At 42.1% G+C, this 16,423-nt stretch overlaps 1 protein-coding gene across 1 annotated transcript in view; it reads left to right on the top strand.

Annotated features, from left to right (window-relative positions):
* The window catches only part of LOC308294396 (NT-3 growth factor receptor-like), a gene marked incomplete at its 5' end in the record, with an annotated part of 181,311 nt that extends 169,088 nt beyond the window's left edge, over positions 1-12,223 (top strand). The window contains 3 exons of the mRNA XM_080737129.1: positions 1,682-1,840; positions 5,486-10,072; positions 10,337-12,223. Of these exons, the coding sequence (XP_080593255.1) occupies positions 1,682-1,840; positions 5,486-5,671 (345 nt within the window). The remainder of the gene's footprint in view (positions 1-1,681; positions 1,841-5,485; positions 10,073-10,336) is intronic.
* Positions 12,224-16,423: the final 4,200 nt, after the last annotated feature.

Genomic DNA, 16,423 nt, shown 5'->3' with positions numbered 1-16,423 from the left:
CCCGGCCGGTACAGGCTGGCCATTAGGAAAAAAAAAAATATGTCGGCCTTCGTTCCATTTTGGGGGCTGGGCGGCCAACAAAGTAAATCATCACTGTGGGGGCAGAAACCTTGTATCTCCCAAGTTTCAAATTTGTACATTTTTTCGCAAAGCAAAGCCCTGCTTCATCATACAAGGCCGTCGCACAAAAGTAGTGAAAACAGCAGATCTACAAGCACACAACGCCTCGCGATGCGAGGCGTTGTGTGCTTGTAGATCGGCTGTTTTCACTAGTTTAAATCATTTTTAAGATGATAAATACAAAAAAACTGTTTTGGACATACAAGGTTTCCACCCAACAACGGCGAAATATTACTCATGTAATTGGCCCACTGGCTTGTCACTTGTCATGATCTGAAATGGCAAATCTTTGAGTTGCAGCAGCACTATAGAGAGAGATCTCGCTCTATAGCGCGCAATGAGGGCCTTTCCCAACTCTTTTTCCCGGGCTGAATCAGGGGCCCAGCACGTCCCTGCTGTTCATTATAGTCTCCATTAGGAAGTGTGCGTTGGACTTAATGAGTCAAGCTGCTTCACGACCTTCCAGCAGTCACTGTTGAACTTAGACAGGATGAGTAATGATTCACTCTCTGTATGATCTTCATGCGCTATGATGGGACATACATTCTGTGTCGCTCACACATCTTTTAATATCCACCTCCATTAGCAGCCATGTGCAGTTAACAGGAAGATCCATCCGCCACCAAATCTACAAATAGTACACTTTCGCGCTGACAGGCACCAATTTACGATGATGAATTATTTCGGATAATTTCATGTCAAGGACCCCCAAATTAACGCCTGTTTGGTCCACGGCCGCCATTTGGAAACTATTTTGTGCCAGAGACCCCCATACTGTACAAGATTTGTGTTGTTAAAATGTAAAAAAAAAAAAAAAAAAAAAACATTTTTAAGAGTTTTATTTTATTTTATTATATATATATATATATATTCATATATTATTTTTACACTTTCAAACAGCCAATGTATAGGTTTAAAGTGATTAAACTGATTTTGATGCTGTATCATCTCACCTCAAGGACCTCTAGGGCAGTGGTTCTCAAACATTTTCATGTCAAGGACCCCCAAATTGACACTTATTCGCCCGCGGACCCCCATTTGAAAAGACATGCCAGGAGAGAAGATTGTTGCGGCTCTAGCAGTGATTCTCAACCATCATCATTTCAAGGACCCCCAATTTGACATGCTTTAGGCTACGGACCACCATTTAATGGCATTTCTATTATCTCTGAGAACCCAATTTATATCGTAACATCAATGTTAATCTAACTCTCTGAGAGTGTACAAATGGAACCAGAATGGACCCGTTAGGGTCCATTTGGTTCCATCTGTACACTAACGGGTCCATTCTGATTCCATTTGTACACTCTCAGAGTTACAGACCCATAAGGGGGCATTTGGTTCCTAACTATCCTTAATCTGAGGACCCCCCCTGGTACTCCCTCAAGGACCCCTGGGGGTCCCCGGACCCCACTTTGAGAACCAATGCTCTAGGGGTCCCCGGACCCCACTCTGAGAACCACTGATCTCCATGTGTATACGTGTGTGTGTGTGTGTGTGGGTGTGTGTGTGTGTGTGTGTGTGTGTGTGTGTGCGTGTGCGTGTGCGTGTGCGCGTGCAGGTGGGAGGCCACACCATGCTGCCCATCCGTTGGATGCCTCCAGAGAGCATCATGTACAGGAAGTTCACCACAGAGAGTGACGTGTGGAGTTTCGGTGTCATTCTATGGGAGATCTTTACTTATGGAAAACAGCCATGGTTCCAGCTGGCCAATAATGAGGTATGGAATCACTTGTCTTCACTTCACGTGCTCTTCGTGGCTTATGAATGTGTGGGAGATCATATCGTCGTTGTCGGGTGGAAACCTTGTATGTCCAAACCGTTTGTTTTGTATTTATCTTTTTGAAAATGATTTAAACTAGTGAAAACAGCCGACCTACAAGCACACAACGCCTCGCACGTGTGCTTGTAGATTGGCTGTTTTCACTACTTTTGTGCGAAGGCCTTGTGTGATGACGCAGGGCTTTACTTTGCAAAAAAAACTTACAAATTTGAAACTTGGAGATACAAGGTTTCTGCCCGACAATGACGATATGAAGGTTTTATTTCAGTATCCTAACCACTAAATCGTCACTGTCCAACAGAAACCTTGTATCTCCAAGTTTCAAATTTGTGTATGTTTTTTCGTAAAGTAAAGCCCTGCTTCATCATCATACAAGACTGTCGCACATAACAGGTGAAAAATATTTTCACTAGTTTAAATCATTTTTTTTAATGATAAATACAAAAGGAACGGTTTTGGACACCCGATAGTGACGAAATGTACTTTGTCGTCTCGTCTGTAATATTGCCTATAATGGTAAGCCTTGCCGAGCCATGTGACGCCTGGGGCAGGACCTATCTCCTGTTTCTGTAGCGTGCGGCTTACAAAACAAAAACACTTAAATTTAGGATCGGACGTTGTTAAAAGCCAGAGAAAAAAGGTGAGTTTTAAGTAAGGACTTAAGGAATCTCAATGGACTGAGCAGATCTGATATCTTTGTCTTTGGCATGATCCGGCCGGGGATTCGAACACCGACCTCCCAATCGCAGGGCAGAGCTGATAATGGCATGCCCAAAATAGGGACACCAGGTAGAAAATAGTTAACTAACATCAGGTCACATAAACAATAATGGGACTTATAATAATGTTTGAGTTTGAAGGTTGTACAGAAAATAACAGTAATGGATGCCCCATTATGCAAATCAGTATAATAGCACAATTTAAAACCTTGTATTGATTCTTCTCCGCAGGAAACCACTTTTTTTTATTCATAAATTACATTATGCACAGCTAAAAGTTACTGCTCGGCGCTCACACTACATAATTATGCCCTTAAAGATGAGCTGAAATGAAAAATATGTTTTTTTCACCCTTTTAGAGCATAATGAATGCAGGTATTAAATCTCAAATAGTGGCTAAACGTTTTAACAGTTATTTCATGGTATGCACCTGTCAATCAATCTTTCAAGCAGATCTAGCACTAGCATGCAGTGCTGTATGTTGAGTGTATATAAGCATGGTGTATGCATAATCTATGTGTTTTTAAAGCTAAACAGCACACTAAAATATGTTTCTGAAAACTGAAACATGAAGTACTTGAAGTCTACTAAGTTATTTATTGTTTTAAATTTGTTTTGTGGACTGACATGACTTTATTCATGGGTTTCATACCTGAATTTGACTTTGACATCTTTATTGACATTGCAATATGCATATACTATATATATACTGTGTGTGTATATATATATATATATATATATATATATATATATATATATATATATATATATATACACTGTACAATACATATCCTGCACCATCATCAAAAGGATAGAAATGCAATAAAGCTGACAGCTTATTTCCATTGCGGTCCTTCTGGATGTATGTGTAAACAATGCACTGGTGAATGAGTGGATGCTTGTGAGTGATAAAGTGCAAATGGGTGTACAGGGGTGCGCAACGCCGGGGGAGAGGGAAGACAAGGAGAGAACAAAATACAACAAATTATCACAAAATGCAATAAACATGACTCAAAAGCTAACATTATAGACACCCATAGGTACATCAGGAACAAAACAACAACAGTACTTCATCCCTGCTTCGGCCCCTTCTGATCCAGCACAAATAACAACACACAGCATGGCATAGAGCTGTGATTCCAGGGACTTTGTGGGTTCCTTTATGGGTCCCATACAAGTCTGTAACTCTTAACTCCAGTAACTGTAACTGTCAGAGTTAAGGGGAGACCTTGAAATGTGAAAGTTTGAGAACAGAATGTTCACCCCACAATAGGGACACTAGTGTTCAAGTGGCTAAGAAAGGTGTACTGTGTATGTATTAGCTTCAGAATGTGTAATGATAAGGCTGTAAACGTATGTGGAATATCAGTGTATTGTCAAAGCATTGTCACAGACAAATCTGAACTAGTCTTGTGTAGGGATGGGTATCGAGAACCGGTTCTCGTTGAGAACCGGTTGCCCGTGGTTCGGTTCCATGGAATCGTTAGCCAACGTCCTTAACGATTCTGCTATCGATTCCTGCATATGCGCGATGACATCACACACGCGCCGCGCTGCCTTGTTTAGACGCAGGCTCAGCCAACATGTTGTCTAAACAGAGGCGTTCTAAAGTCTGGCTGTATATTTCACGAGAATGTTCATGTTTTGATAATGAGGCGTCAGCTTTCCTAGTTAAGTTGTTACTCAAGCTCACTCTATTAACGGACAAGTCTCCCGCCGAGCTAGAGTGCCCACAAAAGTTTGTTTTGCAAGCCCGCCTGCCGCCGCCTCCCACGTTCTAACTACAAAACGCGCTACATGTCCAATGTGCTCCGTGTTGCTAAATGCTCCCCTATATCACATGAAGAAAGAAAAGTATGTAAATCCTTTGATCCAAACTGTTGAAGACAGTGCTTTAGCTGTGTACAGCAGCAGCTCCGCGAGCTTCAGCGAGAGAGAAGGCTACAGATCGAGTAGGCTACAGGGGCGCTGGAACAGCCTGGAAGGGGGGGTGCTGAGGGTGTTTCCAGGGGCGCTGCAAGGGGGGGTGCTTTTTTTTTTTTTTTTTTTTTTTAAGATAATTATATACCACAGAGCTATATTAAAACAATAATGTACTTGACTTTGGGGAATACACTATGTTGAAACAAGGTGTTTGATTATCACATGGTCACCTTGCCACCTCCGGTTGGAAGGGAAGTTGAATTTAAATTTTGTTTTCAAATAAATCCCACTTTGATGGCACAACAAAGTCTATTTATTTGAGAACTAGATCTGTCTGTAGGCTCATTGTTGCAAACTAACACCATTGTATATGGGGAATAAAAAACTGTAGAAAACCATTACAAAAATAATACCCGATGTTGTAGTGTGCGTGAGTGAGTGACTGTGTGTGTGCATGCGTGCTGTGTGTTGCACTGTGTGCTAAAATAACTAATAAACAGTTACTTGTTACACCGTTGTGTGGGAAATAAGCACCCAAAACAGTAATAAAAATAACCCAAAACCTCTCTAGAAAAAGAAGAAAAGGAGTGGAGGAGGTAGAAAAGACTATTGGCCACTATTTCTGACCAGCTGAGAATCGATAAGAGAATCGATAAGGAATCGAATCGATAAGCAGAACCGGAATCGGAATCGGAATCGTTAAAATCTTAACGATACCCATCCCTAGTCTTGTGTAGCTATCTAGGCTTTCATCCTAGCCTGGCTTTTGTTTTATTAACCATATTTGTGTGTGTGTGTGTGTGTGTGTGTGTGTGTGTGTGTGTGTGTGTGTGTGTGTGTGTGTGTGTGTGTGTGTGTGTGTGTGTGTGTGTGTGTGTGTGTGTGTGTGTGTGTGTGTGTGTGTGTGTGTGTGTGTGTGTGCGTTTGCGTGTGTGTGCAGGTGATAGAGTGCATCACCCAGGGCAGGGTGCTGGAGCGGCCCCGGGTCTGTCCCAAGGAGGTGTATGACATGATGCTGGGCTGCTGGCAGAGAGAGCCACAGCAGCGCCTCAACATCAAGGACATTCAGAAGATGGTGTTTGCCCTGATGAAAGCCACGCCCGTATACCTGGACATACTGGGATAGGCGGCGACGGAGACAGAGGAGTGGAAAGAGTTGAGCGTGTGAGTGAGATGGCTCTTAGACTGGACTATAGATCAGAACGGAATTTGGGACTGACTGAAATTAGATGGACCAGAATGGAACCGGATGGAATTGAATGGAGTAGATGATCTTCACTAGAGTAAAAAGGATTGCATTGCCGTATAAAATACTCGATTGGACCTCATTAAACTTGAAGTGATCTGGTCTAGCTTGACCTTGGCCCTGGTCTCATCGCCCATTCATTTGAACTGGACATAACTAGACTTGACTGGACTGTGGACTGGATTGAGTCAAACGTGAAGATTCTGTTTATCTGGCCTGGTTTGGGTCTGGATGGCTTTATTGTGTTTCCCTGGTCATTGTGCCAGCCTTAACATCTAGCCTGTGTGTTCTATCTAAACCTGGACGTAATCTGACCAGATTCATAGACAGATCTATTTCTCTATACCATTCTGGATGTATACTGGGCTGGATTGGTACAGCTTGGTTTGAACCAGGCCATATGATTCAAATATCCCTCCCTGGATTCTACTCTTTCACCTGGCCCAGAAATGGCCCTGCTCTATTTCTCTGGCTTTCGACAGCCTTGGCAAGTCTAACAAACCTTGACATAGCCGTGTCAAAGATTTGTGTCACAAATGTTTTTCCTGGATTATATTTGTTTAACTTGCTGACGGCCTCAGTTACTTGGCTTGGAATTAGCTTGTCTCTTCCAGGATGTTCACTGTAAACGTGTGGCCAACAGAAACACCGGAAAATCCTCTTAGACTCTCACTGTGTGTAAATGAGCGATGGTTGTTGGGAGGCTCAGCGTGAAACGTGTAATAAGGGATGTTGACAGAAACCGCTCTGTGTGCGTTTTCCGAATGACAAGGCTACTAGAGTATATAACTTAGTAGCTACTTAGTAGCTAAAATCTTTATCCCAGGCTTATCTGTTTGTCCGAGAGTTTAAGACACCTGCACGGCTTGTCGATTGTAGAGCCATCGACGACTTGGCCAGGTCACGCTATGAGGACGCCATGTTGCTGCCCCTTCTCTAGAACTGAAGGCTGATTTATATGTAGTTGCGCGTTGGTGTCATGCGGTGAAACTGAGCTTGTAGATCTGCTATTTTCCAACGTTTGGCACCGACGCGCAACTAAGTATACAGTAACTGAGACCTGTTGACTGAAAACATAAACCAACAACCTCCACTGTGATATCATGGTGTGAGGCTACAATATTCTAGATAAGACGGAACAGGATCACGTTACTTGGCATCTGACATGAAGGCTGTATCTGAAACATTCAAATTCTATCCTATTCTATTCTATTTCCTGATCGTGTCTAGTGATCTACTGGTCTGGTATCTACTCGTCTGGTCTGATGATCCACTTCTGGACAATCCTATTCTCTTTTGCTGTTCCAAAACACAGTGTGGGATCTCACAACGTTACTGTGCTACCACTTTCTTAGGACAAAATACCCTGTTGTACCATAGTGATGGCTTAACGCTTAACCATATGGACGGGCCTTACTGGAACCGGGAAGTTCAGGAGCAGGACTGGACAGCTGTGTCATCTGCACGGAGGCAACGGGGGTGTCCATGGGACTCACATTGAAGATGTCCTTTTTGGCTGGGACCAGCTGAATTATGAGACAAACACAGAAGGAACCGAATCCAAAACAAAACATTTTGTAAAGGTGTCGTCGTAGCCTTGTGGACCAAGACCGTATTTGTGTATTTCTGTCATTCTTGCTCACAAACCCCAGACGGACACTGGGATTCCATGTTTGTAATGCCTGTACTTCTCCAAGGATGTACAAATACAAAATATAAGGTGCTTACCCTAAAGCTGTTACCCAATTGTACAGTCCCTTCGAGTTCTGTATTATACAGTATATGGAGCAGTATGGAAATTAAACACAGAATTCCAGTGGATATTTGGGGTTAGTGTAAAAGGCAGATACATACAGTACATGTCCGAATTGATTTAAGAAAAAAAGTCTCTGCCTGTTTTGGTCCAAGGCTATGTCATCATTACAATTACAGCATTCTAGACCTCGACCAATAAAAAGACTTAGGGCAGTTGTGTCTTTACGTGGCAGTAAAGTCACAGTCACAGCATGAGAACGGGAACAGCGTTCCTTTGTCCAAAGGACTGCAATCAGAAGAGCTAACATCTAGGGAACCATGTGATGAAAAAAATGTGTGATCCATTACAACTGCTGTGCCCCATAGTGCTGGTCCTGTGTCGATTCCTATACTTCTGTCAAACATGCTTCTGTCTGTATGGAAACACCTCGTCTTCAGTGCTGGTCCCACGTTTGCCTGTTTAGTTGTCACGTGTGCAAGGAACCGACCTTGCCCTGACCTTCCAATCCTGAGCCTAGAAGTGTGGCCTGACTCACTGTCTGTCGCCATAGAGATGGACCCAAGTGCCTCCTACTTCTTTCTAAACACTGGAAACAAAAGCAGTCTTTCAAAAATAAGTAAAAAAAAAAAGCACTTTTACATTTTGTTTACCTGCTAAAAATGTACATTTGCTGTAAACGTGTCTCTTTTTTCCTACAAACTACTTTCAGCACTCTCAGTATTGCAAAAAAAATAATGAAAAACACAAAAAACAAGGATAAAAGGAAAATAATATAGAAAAATGAAGAGGAACTGAAAACCCTGGACAAATGGTTTGCTTTTTTCGTAACCTTTGCAGCTCGACAAGATCAAACTACCCAAGGTGACACTTTTCAGTTCTCTTTTTATAAATATATATTCTATATATTTTTTAATTTATTTTTATTTTGAATCAAAGTGTGGATGTCTGCCATGCTCCAAAGCCATTGGAACATTCTGTCGCCGGGGCAGAAACAAAGTGATGATCACCACAAATGTGATTGGCTGGGATGAGCCCTTGACAGATTGCTTGAAGGAAGCCTTAGTGCACTGGAATCTACTGGGATCCACTGGGTGGGATCTACCTTCTGACTCGAGATTATAAAACGGGATTGGCAGTAACAGCTTTATGGGAACTGACATGTCTCAAGTCAAAGGACACAAAAGGAGAAGTTACCAGTCAATGAACAAAAATGTGTTAATTTAAAATGGCTGTACATAATGTAAATTTCTGTGTCTCAAGATATGTTAAATTATTTCATTTTTTCTTGTTTAGATTATTTTTTAGCTTCTCGATGTGTTGTTAAATAGTTAAGTGAAAGCCAATAGATATTTTGATAATGTTTATTTTCATTTGCTATTACTGTTATTATTTACTTTGTCTGATCATAGAGTGTGTGTCAGTCACCACTTTAACAAAAATAATCTACCAATCATACGTTTTTCAATTCATGGTCATTTGTTTTTATTTTATTTTTTGACGAGGTGCAGAAAGGTTAAGAGTCAGTAAAGTGAAAATGTGAATTACTATTAGAGAGCCAGTATTTTATCAAGCTACTTGGAGTAAAAGTCCTGCTTCAGGATCAGACATGAAGTAATTTTTTTAACCACCTATTTAACACTTTCTTCGCTCTTCGTTTTGTTTGTCTCAGTTATTTTGTCAAAGGAACCCTCTGGGATACCTCCCTTTTGGCTTTATTATTTGTTCATGCTGTACATATAACATTGGGCATACATTTTCTCCCCTAACGCATCTTTGCCGTCTGACTTAAAACAACATCCAGGTACTGTCAGGCAACCTTTTCTGTTTATATTTCCAACCCTCACCTCCGCATACGAGGATCGGCCACTAGAAAGCCTCTTGAAACAACTGACTACCTAGCAACTTAACACCCTGATACCCTTTTGGCTACAGGGGCTACAGTCATGATTTGTTTTTAGTTTTTTTGGGGTACACCGCAGAATCCTGAGCGTGTAAAAGGTCAGTCTGTTTGCATTAAAACTCAGGATCTTGTGGTGTAGCACGAGCATAGCAAGCATGGATAAACATAAGCTACTCTATTCATCATGACTTCGAAGGCACTACTGCTCTGAGAGGCTTGATAAAAAAAAACAATCATGTTGCTGTATGCTCTGCAAGACTGAGTGAAATGCCTAATGTACGAAGTGATTATTATGTGATATCATTATAATGATGACCCCTCCCCACTCATGTAGTCACCTCACCCCCCAAATCATCCTGCTCGTCCCACAGTCATATCTGCTTCTCTAATTGTACTCTACAATTTTACAGCTGCTTTCCCACAAAGGCACAAATTACAGAACTGGAAAAGCGTACACATTTATGTTTACTATTTAGTTTGCAGCTTAAGTGATGATGCTGACATTGTTGTTTAACCACTTTAGCACCCGAGCATCCCTGTTCTGGGGGAGGGATATACCTTGTATATCAGTTATTGTTGGCATAGATATTTAGTGTACAGTAGAGTGAAAACTGGAGGGGGCCTAGTATAGAGCGAGCCGTTGGGAGTTGGGTCAACTAAGTACAGTGTTTTTAACAAGAGATAACGAATGGGTTAGCTAGTGAAAGTTGCTCCTTCCCGGCCAATATATTGAATTGTTTAACCACTTAAGCCCTATGTAATTCCATGTACAACAATAGTGGGGAAATGTCCAAACTACAAGCTCATAGATCTGCTATTTTCACAATTGAAAACCTTGGGCATGTTTTGGGAATCATTCAAAAATCTTTACTAGCCCATAATAGGTAAGCCAGGTATCTAATTTGATGAATGGCATTCTGTTTGTTTTAGTATGTAGGTCAAAACTTAGATAATTTGCCTCATTCACCAAACATAGAAAAGGTGTACATTTGTCAACAGACCTTTGCTAACTGCCCCAACATCTAGTCTTTCAATGGACATTACTGTAGCAGTTAAAAGTATGGCCCACAGATTGATCTAACTAGCAATCTGTCATATTGTATCATTATGGCAAAAATAGTCAATTTTGCATCAATGCTTGTAATCTGGCTCACAATCTACATGTTTAGAGGACACGCCACAATAGTGTTGCATCGTCTATGAAGCTTTAGACAAACTAACCAAAACATCCACAAGTGCAACTGCAACCTACTGTACCTTAACGTTGAGCTTATCACCATAAGCTCATCAGCCAGACTGCCGGTGTTAAATAATATTACTGTACTTCAAACTGTGTCCCAGCACTTGTGGCTCTGTGATTGCTTTTCTGGTCCTGTGATTTTGACGTTTTTTTGTTTTTTTTTTCAAGAGAAAACCAAGAGGCAGTTTATGAGGGGTTCTGCTTCTTCTGAACAAAGGCCCACCACTCAGAGTGCCACAGTCCCATTACAGTGCATGAAGGATCCATTCCACTCAAGCTCCAAAGCACGTTATGAAAACAGCCACTCTATCTCAACAATAAAGGATCACATAACAATAGATGCCATTTTTACTTTAGGTGAAAATATGCTTCTTATTGCTTCTTGACGCATACAGCAACTGGAGTCCCACCTGAGAGTTGTCAGTTAGAGTGGCTCATTCTAAATTCTATTTATATCTTCGACAAGTGTCGTCTGACAAAGATCATTTTGTTCAGCTGGAAAAGATCATGTTTAACACTTTTTCCTCAACTGAAAAAGATTTTTTATTTTCAAGAAAAGTATGAAGTAAGAAAGTAAAGTAAGAAAGTCATTGTTTTTTGTGGGGGAGTAAAATTGTTTGATAATGGTCTATAGAGAAAATCGAAACACGGGTTATCTTTAAATGCCTCATTTTCTGTCAAGTGTTAAGCATCACCAAGCACTAGGCTTTGAGAAGTGGTAACGCCCCTCCAAACACGCACAATGCGCACACACACACACACACACACACACACGCACGCACGCACACTCGCGTGCACACACACACACACACACACACACACACACGCACGCACGCACGCACGCACGCACGCACGCACGCACGCGCGCGCGCGCACGCGCGCGCGCGCGCACACACGCATTATTGCATGCATTAAAAGCATGAACACCCATGAGGCACACAGATATGCTATATCTGTGGGGCTGTTAAGTCAGATGATGGAAGGAAAGACTGCCTACATTAGAATGGAGATCAAAGATCTCTCTGTTTCTCTACAATAATGTGTGTAATATTACGACTGCATCCATGCTTTTGATTTTCTCTCCCTTCATCTCCCATCGTCCATCTTGTTTTTGCTCTCTTTGGGACTCTCGTTCTTTCCCCGCCAGTTTTATTTCCTCTCCCTTCCTCCTCCATCGCCCCATCCTGCCTGTGTTTTGCTGTGTCATGTTTTCCATACAAAGTATTTAAGCTCAATAACAGGTCAGTGTTAAATGTTAAAACTGTCATTACTCTGCATAAAATCTCTCTCTCTCTCTCTCTCTCTCCCTCTCTCTCTCTCTCTCTCTCTCTCTCTCTCTCTAGCTCTCTCTCTCTCTCTCTCTCTCTCTCTCTCTCTCTGTTTCCGGGTAATGTGAGAAACTGTCGTATAACCACCTCCATGCTATCATTTATAACTCTATGTATTAGAATAATTTGACAACTTATACAATGTCTTTTTAAAAAGCTGAGATGTGGACTTTTAAAGAGGTCTCTGTCTAGGATTCTGATACTTCAAATTAAAAGTTGTTCATCTTTGAACGGTGAGTTTTTGTCTTTATTTGTTGTATTTCAACAAGCTTCTGTTGAAGTGAATAAGAAATTGTTCTGCATTTCTTATATTTATATACTGTTCAACTTTACATAAGTATATGGACAGCTGTCACAGATACCTATCTGTGTGGCTGGTTCAGACAGGGATCTCCATGTATGGGCATAAAAGGATTGTACCGTATGTATGATCTCAGATGTGATAGACGTCATAGGATTTTCACTTAACCAATAAACTGAGAAAGCATGTTTGAGGTCTCACAGCATATCTCCATATATAGTAGGCCTACATGGATCTCCATATATGGGTAACTGATCCGATATACATCACTGGCCAGATGGCCAAGACATGGCCTTTAAGGCGAGGTCGCGCCTGAGGCGCCTTACTAGTACTTTTACTCAAGTACATTTTTAATTCCAGACTTTTACTTATAAGGGCATGATCACACCGCACTTTTATTCTACCTATGAGGGTGCATTCTGCCAATGCATTTAAATGGGAATGGAGCGGTTAATGTTCTGCCATTTGCAAATTTCTTCAAAGAAACACTCCATTCCCATGGCAATGCATTGGCAGAATAGATATATACAATATAACTACCACATCTGCACTGGTTGGAGGCGGTCCCCCTGCTCTTCCATTGAGACTCGGGTGTCGGGTAGGACACCCTTCCCAACTATTGGTTGACAACATGTACTGCCCGAAGCTCTTGCCCTGAAACATGACGGTCGTCAGGGACGTGCTGGGCCCCTGATTCAGCCCGGGAAAAAAGAGTTGGAGAGGCCCTCATTGTGCGCTATAGAGAGAGATCTCTCTCTATTGCGCTGCTACTACTTTGCCATTTCAGATCATGACAAGTGACAAGCCAGTGGGCCAATTACATGAGTTAAATTTCGTCATTGTCGGGTGGAAACCTTGTATGTCCAAAACCGTTTGTTTTGTATTTATCTTTTTAAAAATGATTTAAACTAGTGAAAACAGCCGATCTACAAGCACATCGATCTGTAGATCTGCTGTTTTCACTACTTTTGTGCAACGGCCTTGTGTGATGAAGCAGGGCTTTGCTTTGCGAAAAAAATTATACATTTGAAACTTGGAGATACGAGGTATCATTTTATTTGGACCGGCCGGGAATGAACCGGCCGTTCGGGAGTTGTCCCGCTTTTCCCAATGGCCAGCACGTCCCTGACGGTCGTATCTCACAACGGTCATGGATCAACCTCAACCTGGTGTGGAGTAGCCTGGGATCAGTATCATTTTCGGGTTTCTGATCCAGTCAGGAGCGGAAACAACCTATGTCATGTTATAGTCATCAGATGGACTACAAAAAAATGTTTTAGTCCAATTCGTAGCGACTGGCAAGAGAACACTACTCGAGCATTTAAATGGGGATTGGGGAAACAAACTGGGAGGACCAAAACAAAGCGACGCAGCTTCTTCTGCCTGTTTACAACAGGCCATGTGATCCAGTCTAGGCGTGGCCTAATCCGGACCACACAGCCTGTTGTAAACGAATACCAGGCTTTCTTCCGAGGTCGAAAGTCTGGTGACGCGAGGTTAGGTGTGGAGCAGTTTAGCCAATTTGCCACGACATACATCAACAAAAATTCATAGGGCCATTTTCTCTGATCTTTCTCAATAACTACGTGACCCCATCGGTTGGGAGGTGTACTGCACTCTGATATTAAATGTTTCTTTTTAGAAAATGGCGACCGATCGGATTAAAATGCTTCTTATTAAACAATACAGAAGATACGGGTAATAACCATATTGTGACATCCGTGAGCCTTCAGTAAGCACTTTATTTATTTTTTTAAATCTGAACGTTTGTGTAGGCATGCTGGCAAATTGGCTAAACTGCTCCACACACCAGGTTGAGGTCGATCCATGACAGTTGTGAGAAAGAATGTCACGATTTCAGGGCTACCCGAAGCTCATACACACAATGTATCCTGTCTCCTCTGGCCATGCAAGTGGGGATTGCCTAATTGACTGGTAGAAATGTGGTCTCATGCTGGAGAACAGGATTCGAATAGCAGATAGGAATGCTATGGTTTGCAGATTTTACTCTGAGAATGCACATGGTACACATGTAAACAGATGGACCTGTGAGGGTACGCTCGGAGGATTTTACTGTGTAACATCTGATTTACAAACAAGTTATCCACATCACCATGACAACTGCATACGATACATAATAAGATAATACAAAATGCATATAAATGAAGGATGGTGGTCTCTCGACTCACTGGTGTTTAATTTGGTCCTCTGAAGGCCTAAATTAAACTAATGCCTGCCACGTGCTGGCTGAGCTTATACATCAGCTATTTTCTGTGTATATAATAATAAAGTATAATTCCCCCTTAAGCCATACATACTGTACATGCATGTGCCTGCTTTCAGTGCAGTTGTATTAATACAAAATCACATGGCTGCTTCTTCTCTCTCTTTTTTGTCTGTTAACGGTGCACTTTTTAAGCACTTTGTTGCCCGTGCAATTGGGCGCGCTTTACTTGGAAATTGGCTTCTCTTCACGCCAGCCCTTTTTAAGTCACGCACGAATGCATTTCATCCGAGCGATGAGAAGCACCTCCCTGACCGCCGCAGGTTCTGTGTCACACCGAAAGACACCTTGACAGGACTGAGGGACTGGCACATTGTGTCTTGTCTGTCATCACAGGCAGGTAAAAGTCCAGAATTAAAAATGTACTGTAGTAAAAGTACAAAAGCATCGGTATCAAAATGGACTTGAAAAGTACCAAAAGTAGAAATCACTTAAAGTAGTATACAGAGTGTCCCATTTTCACAAGTTTTCAAATGAATAAAATGTATCCTATACTGTACTGAGGAGTGACTGTACTGAGTGTATAGTGACTGTACTGAGGAGTGATTGTACTGAGTCTATAGACTGTAATGAGGAGTGAGTGACTGTATTGGGGGTACAGTGACTGTACTGAGGGTATAGTGACTGTACTGAGTGTATAGTGACTGTACTGAGGGTATAGACTGTACTGAGGAGTGAGTGACTGTACTGAGGGTACAGTGACTGTACTGAGGGTACAGTGACTGTATTGAGTGTATAGACTGTACTGATGAGTGACTGTAGGCTACTGAGTGTATAGTGACTGTACTGAGGGTACAGTGACTGTAATGAGGGTACAGTACTGTACTGAGGGTATAAGTGACTGTACTGCAGGTATAGTGACTATACTGCAGTGACTGTCACTTCACCAGAAGGCTTGTGAATATTAACAGCAGGCTGTGGACCTGATGTGTCCAAGGTGGAGCCCAAAGCCTTATCTATTTAATTTCCTGTCTTGGCATAGTCTACCAGGTCTGGAAGATTAAGCTCTCAATCCATCAATCGCCTTCTGGCGCGTGTGTGTGTGTGTGTGTGTGTGTGTGTGTGTGTGTGTGTGTGTGTGTGTGTGTGTGTGTGTGTGTGTGTGTGTGTGTGTGTGTGTGTGGGTGTGGGTGTGGGTGGGTGTGGGTGTGGGTGTGGGAGTTGTGTGTGTGTCCTCCTTTTCTGTCAACCTTTCTTTGCTCTTTTTTTCTCCCGTTTCTTTGCTCCTTTCCTCTCCTGTTTCCTCTTTTCCTTTCTCAACCAATCCTTGCTACCTTCTACTTTCACCATTCCGTGCTCTCTTCTATCCCCTCCATTCTGCTACATTCATCTCTCCCCACTCGCTTACTTCCTCGCTCCTTATTCCTTGCTGCCTTCTTCTCTCCTTTCCTCACCTCCCTTCCCTCCATTTCTTGGCCCCATCCTTTATCCCCATTCCTTGCTTTCATCTTTCTGTGTTTACAGAACTATTCTGTTGCATGAACAAATGTCACTAAATCATAAATATAGTAGTAGTAGCAGCAGCAGCATCATAAAGAGTTATTTTATTTCACACATTCTTTCTCTCTCTCTCTCTCTCTCTCTCTCTCTCTCTCTCTCTCTCTCTCTCTCTCTCTCTCTCTCTCTCTCTCTCTGTCTCTTCCTTTCTCTGGCCTCTCTCTACCTTTTTTGCATCCCAATTAAAATATATCGAGCAAATTTGCGACGTCAGTATTCAAGGAGCGCTGAGAACCAATGCATGTGAACTAGGGATGCGAATCTCGACCACTGAGGCGATACGATACGCATCACGATACACTACCAGCGATACGATATAATTGCGA

The sequence above is a fragment of the Nannobrachium achirus genome (assembly GCF_963921795.1).
Source record: "Nannobrachium achirus genome assembly, chromosome: 11".
NCBI lineage: Eukaryota > Metazoa > Chordata > Actinopteri > Myctophiformes > Myctophidae > Nannobrachium > Nannobrachium achirus.
This window is presented reverse-complemented; position numbering and strand designations above follow the sequence as displayed.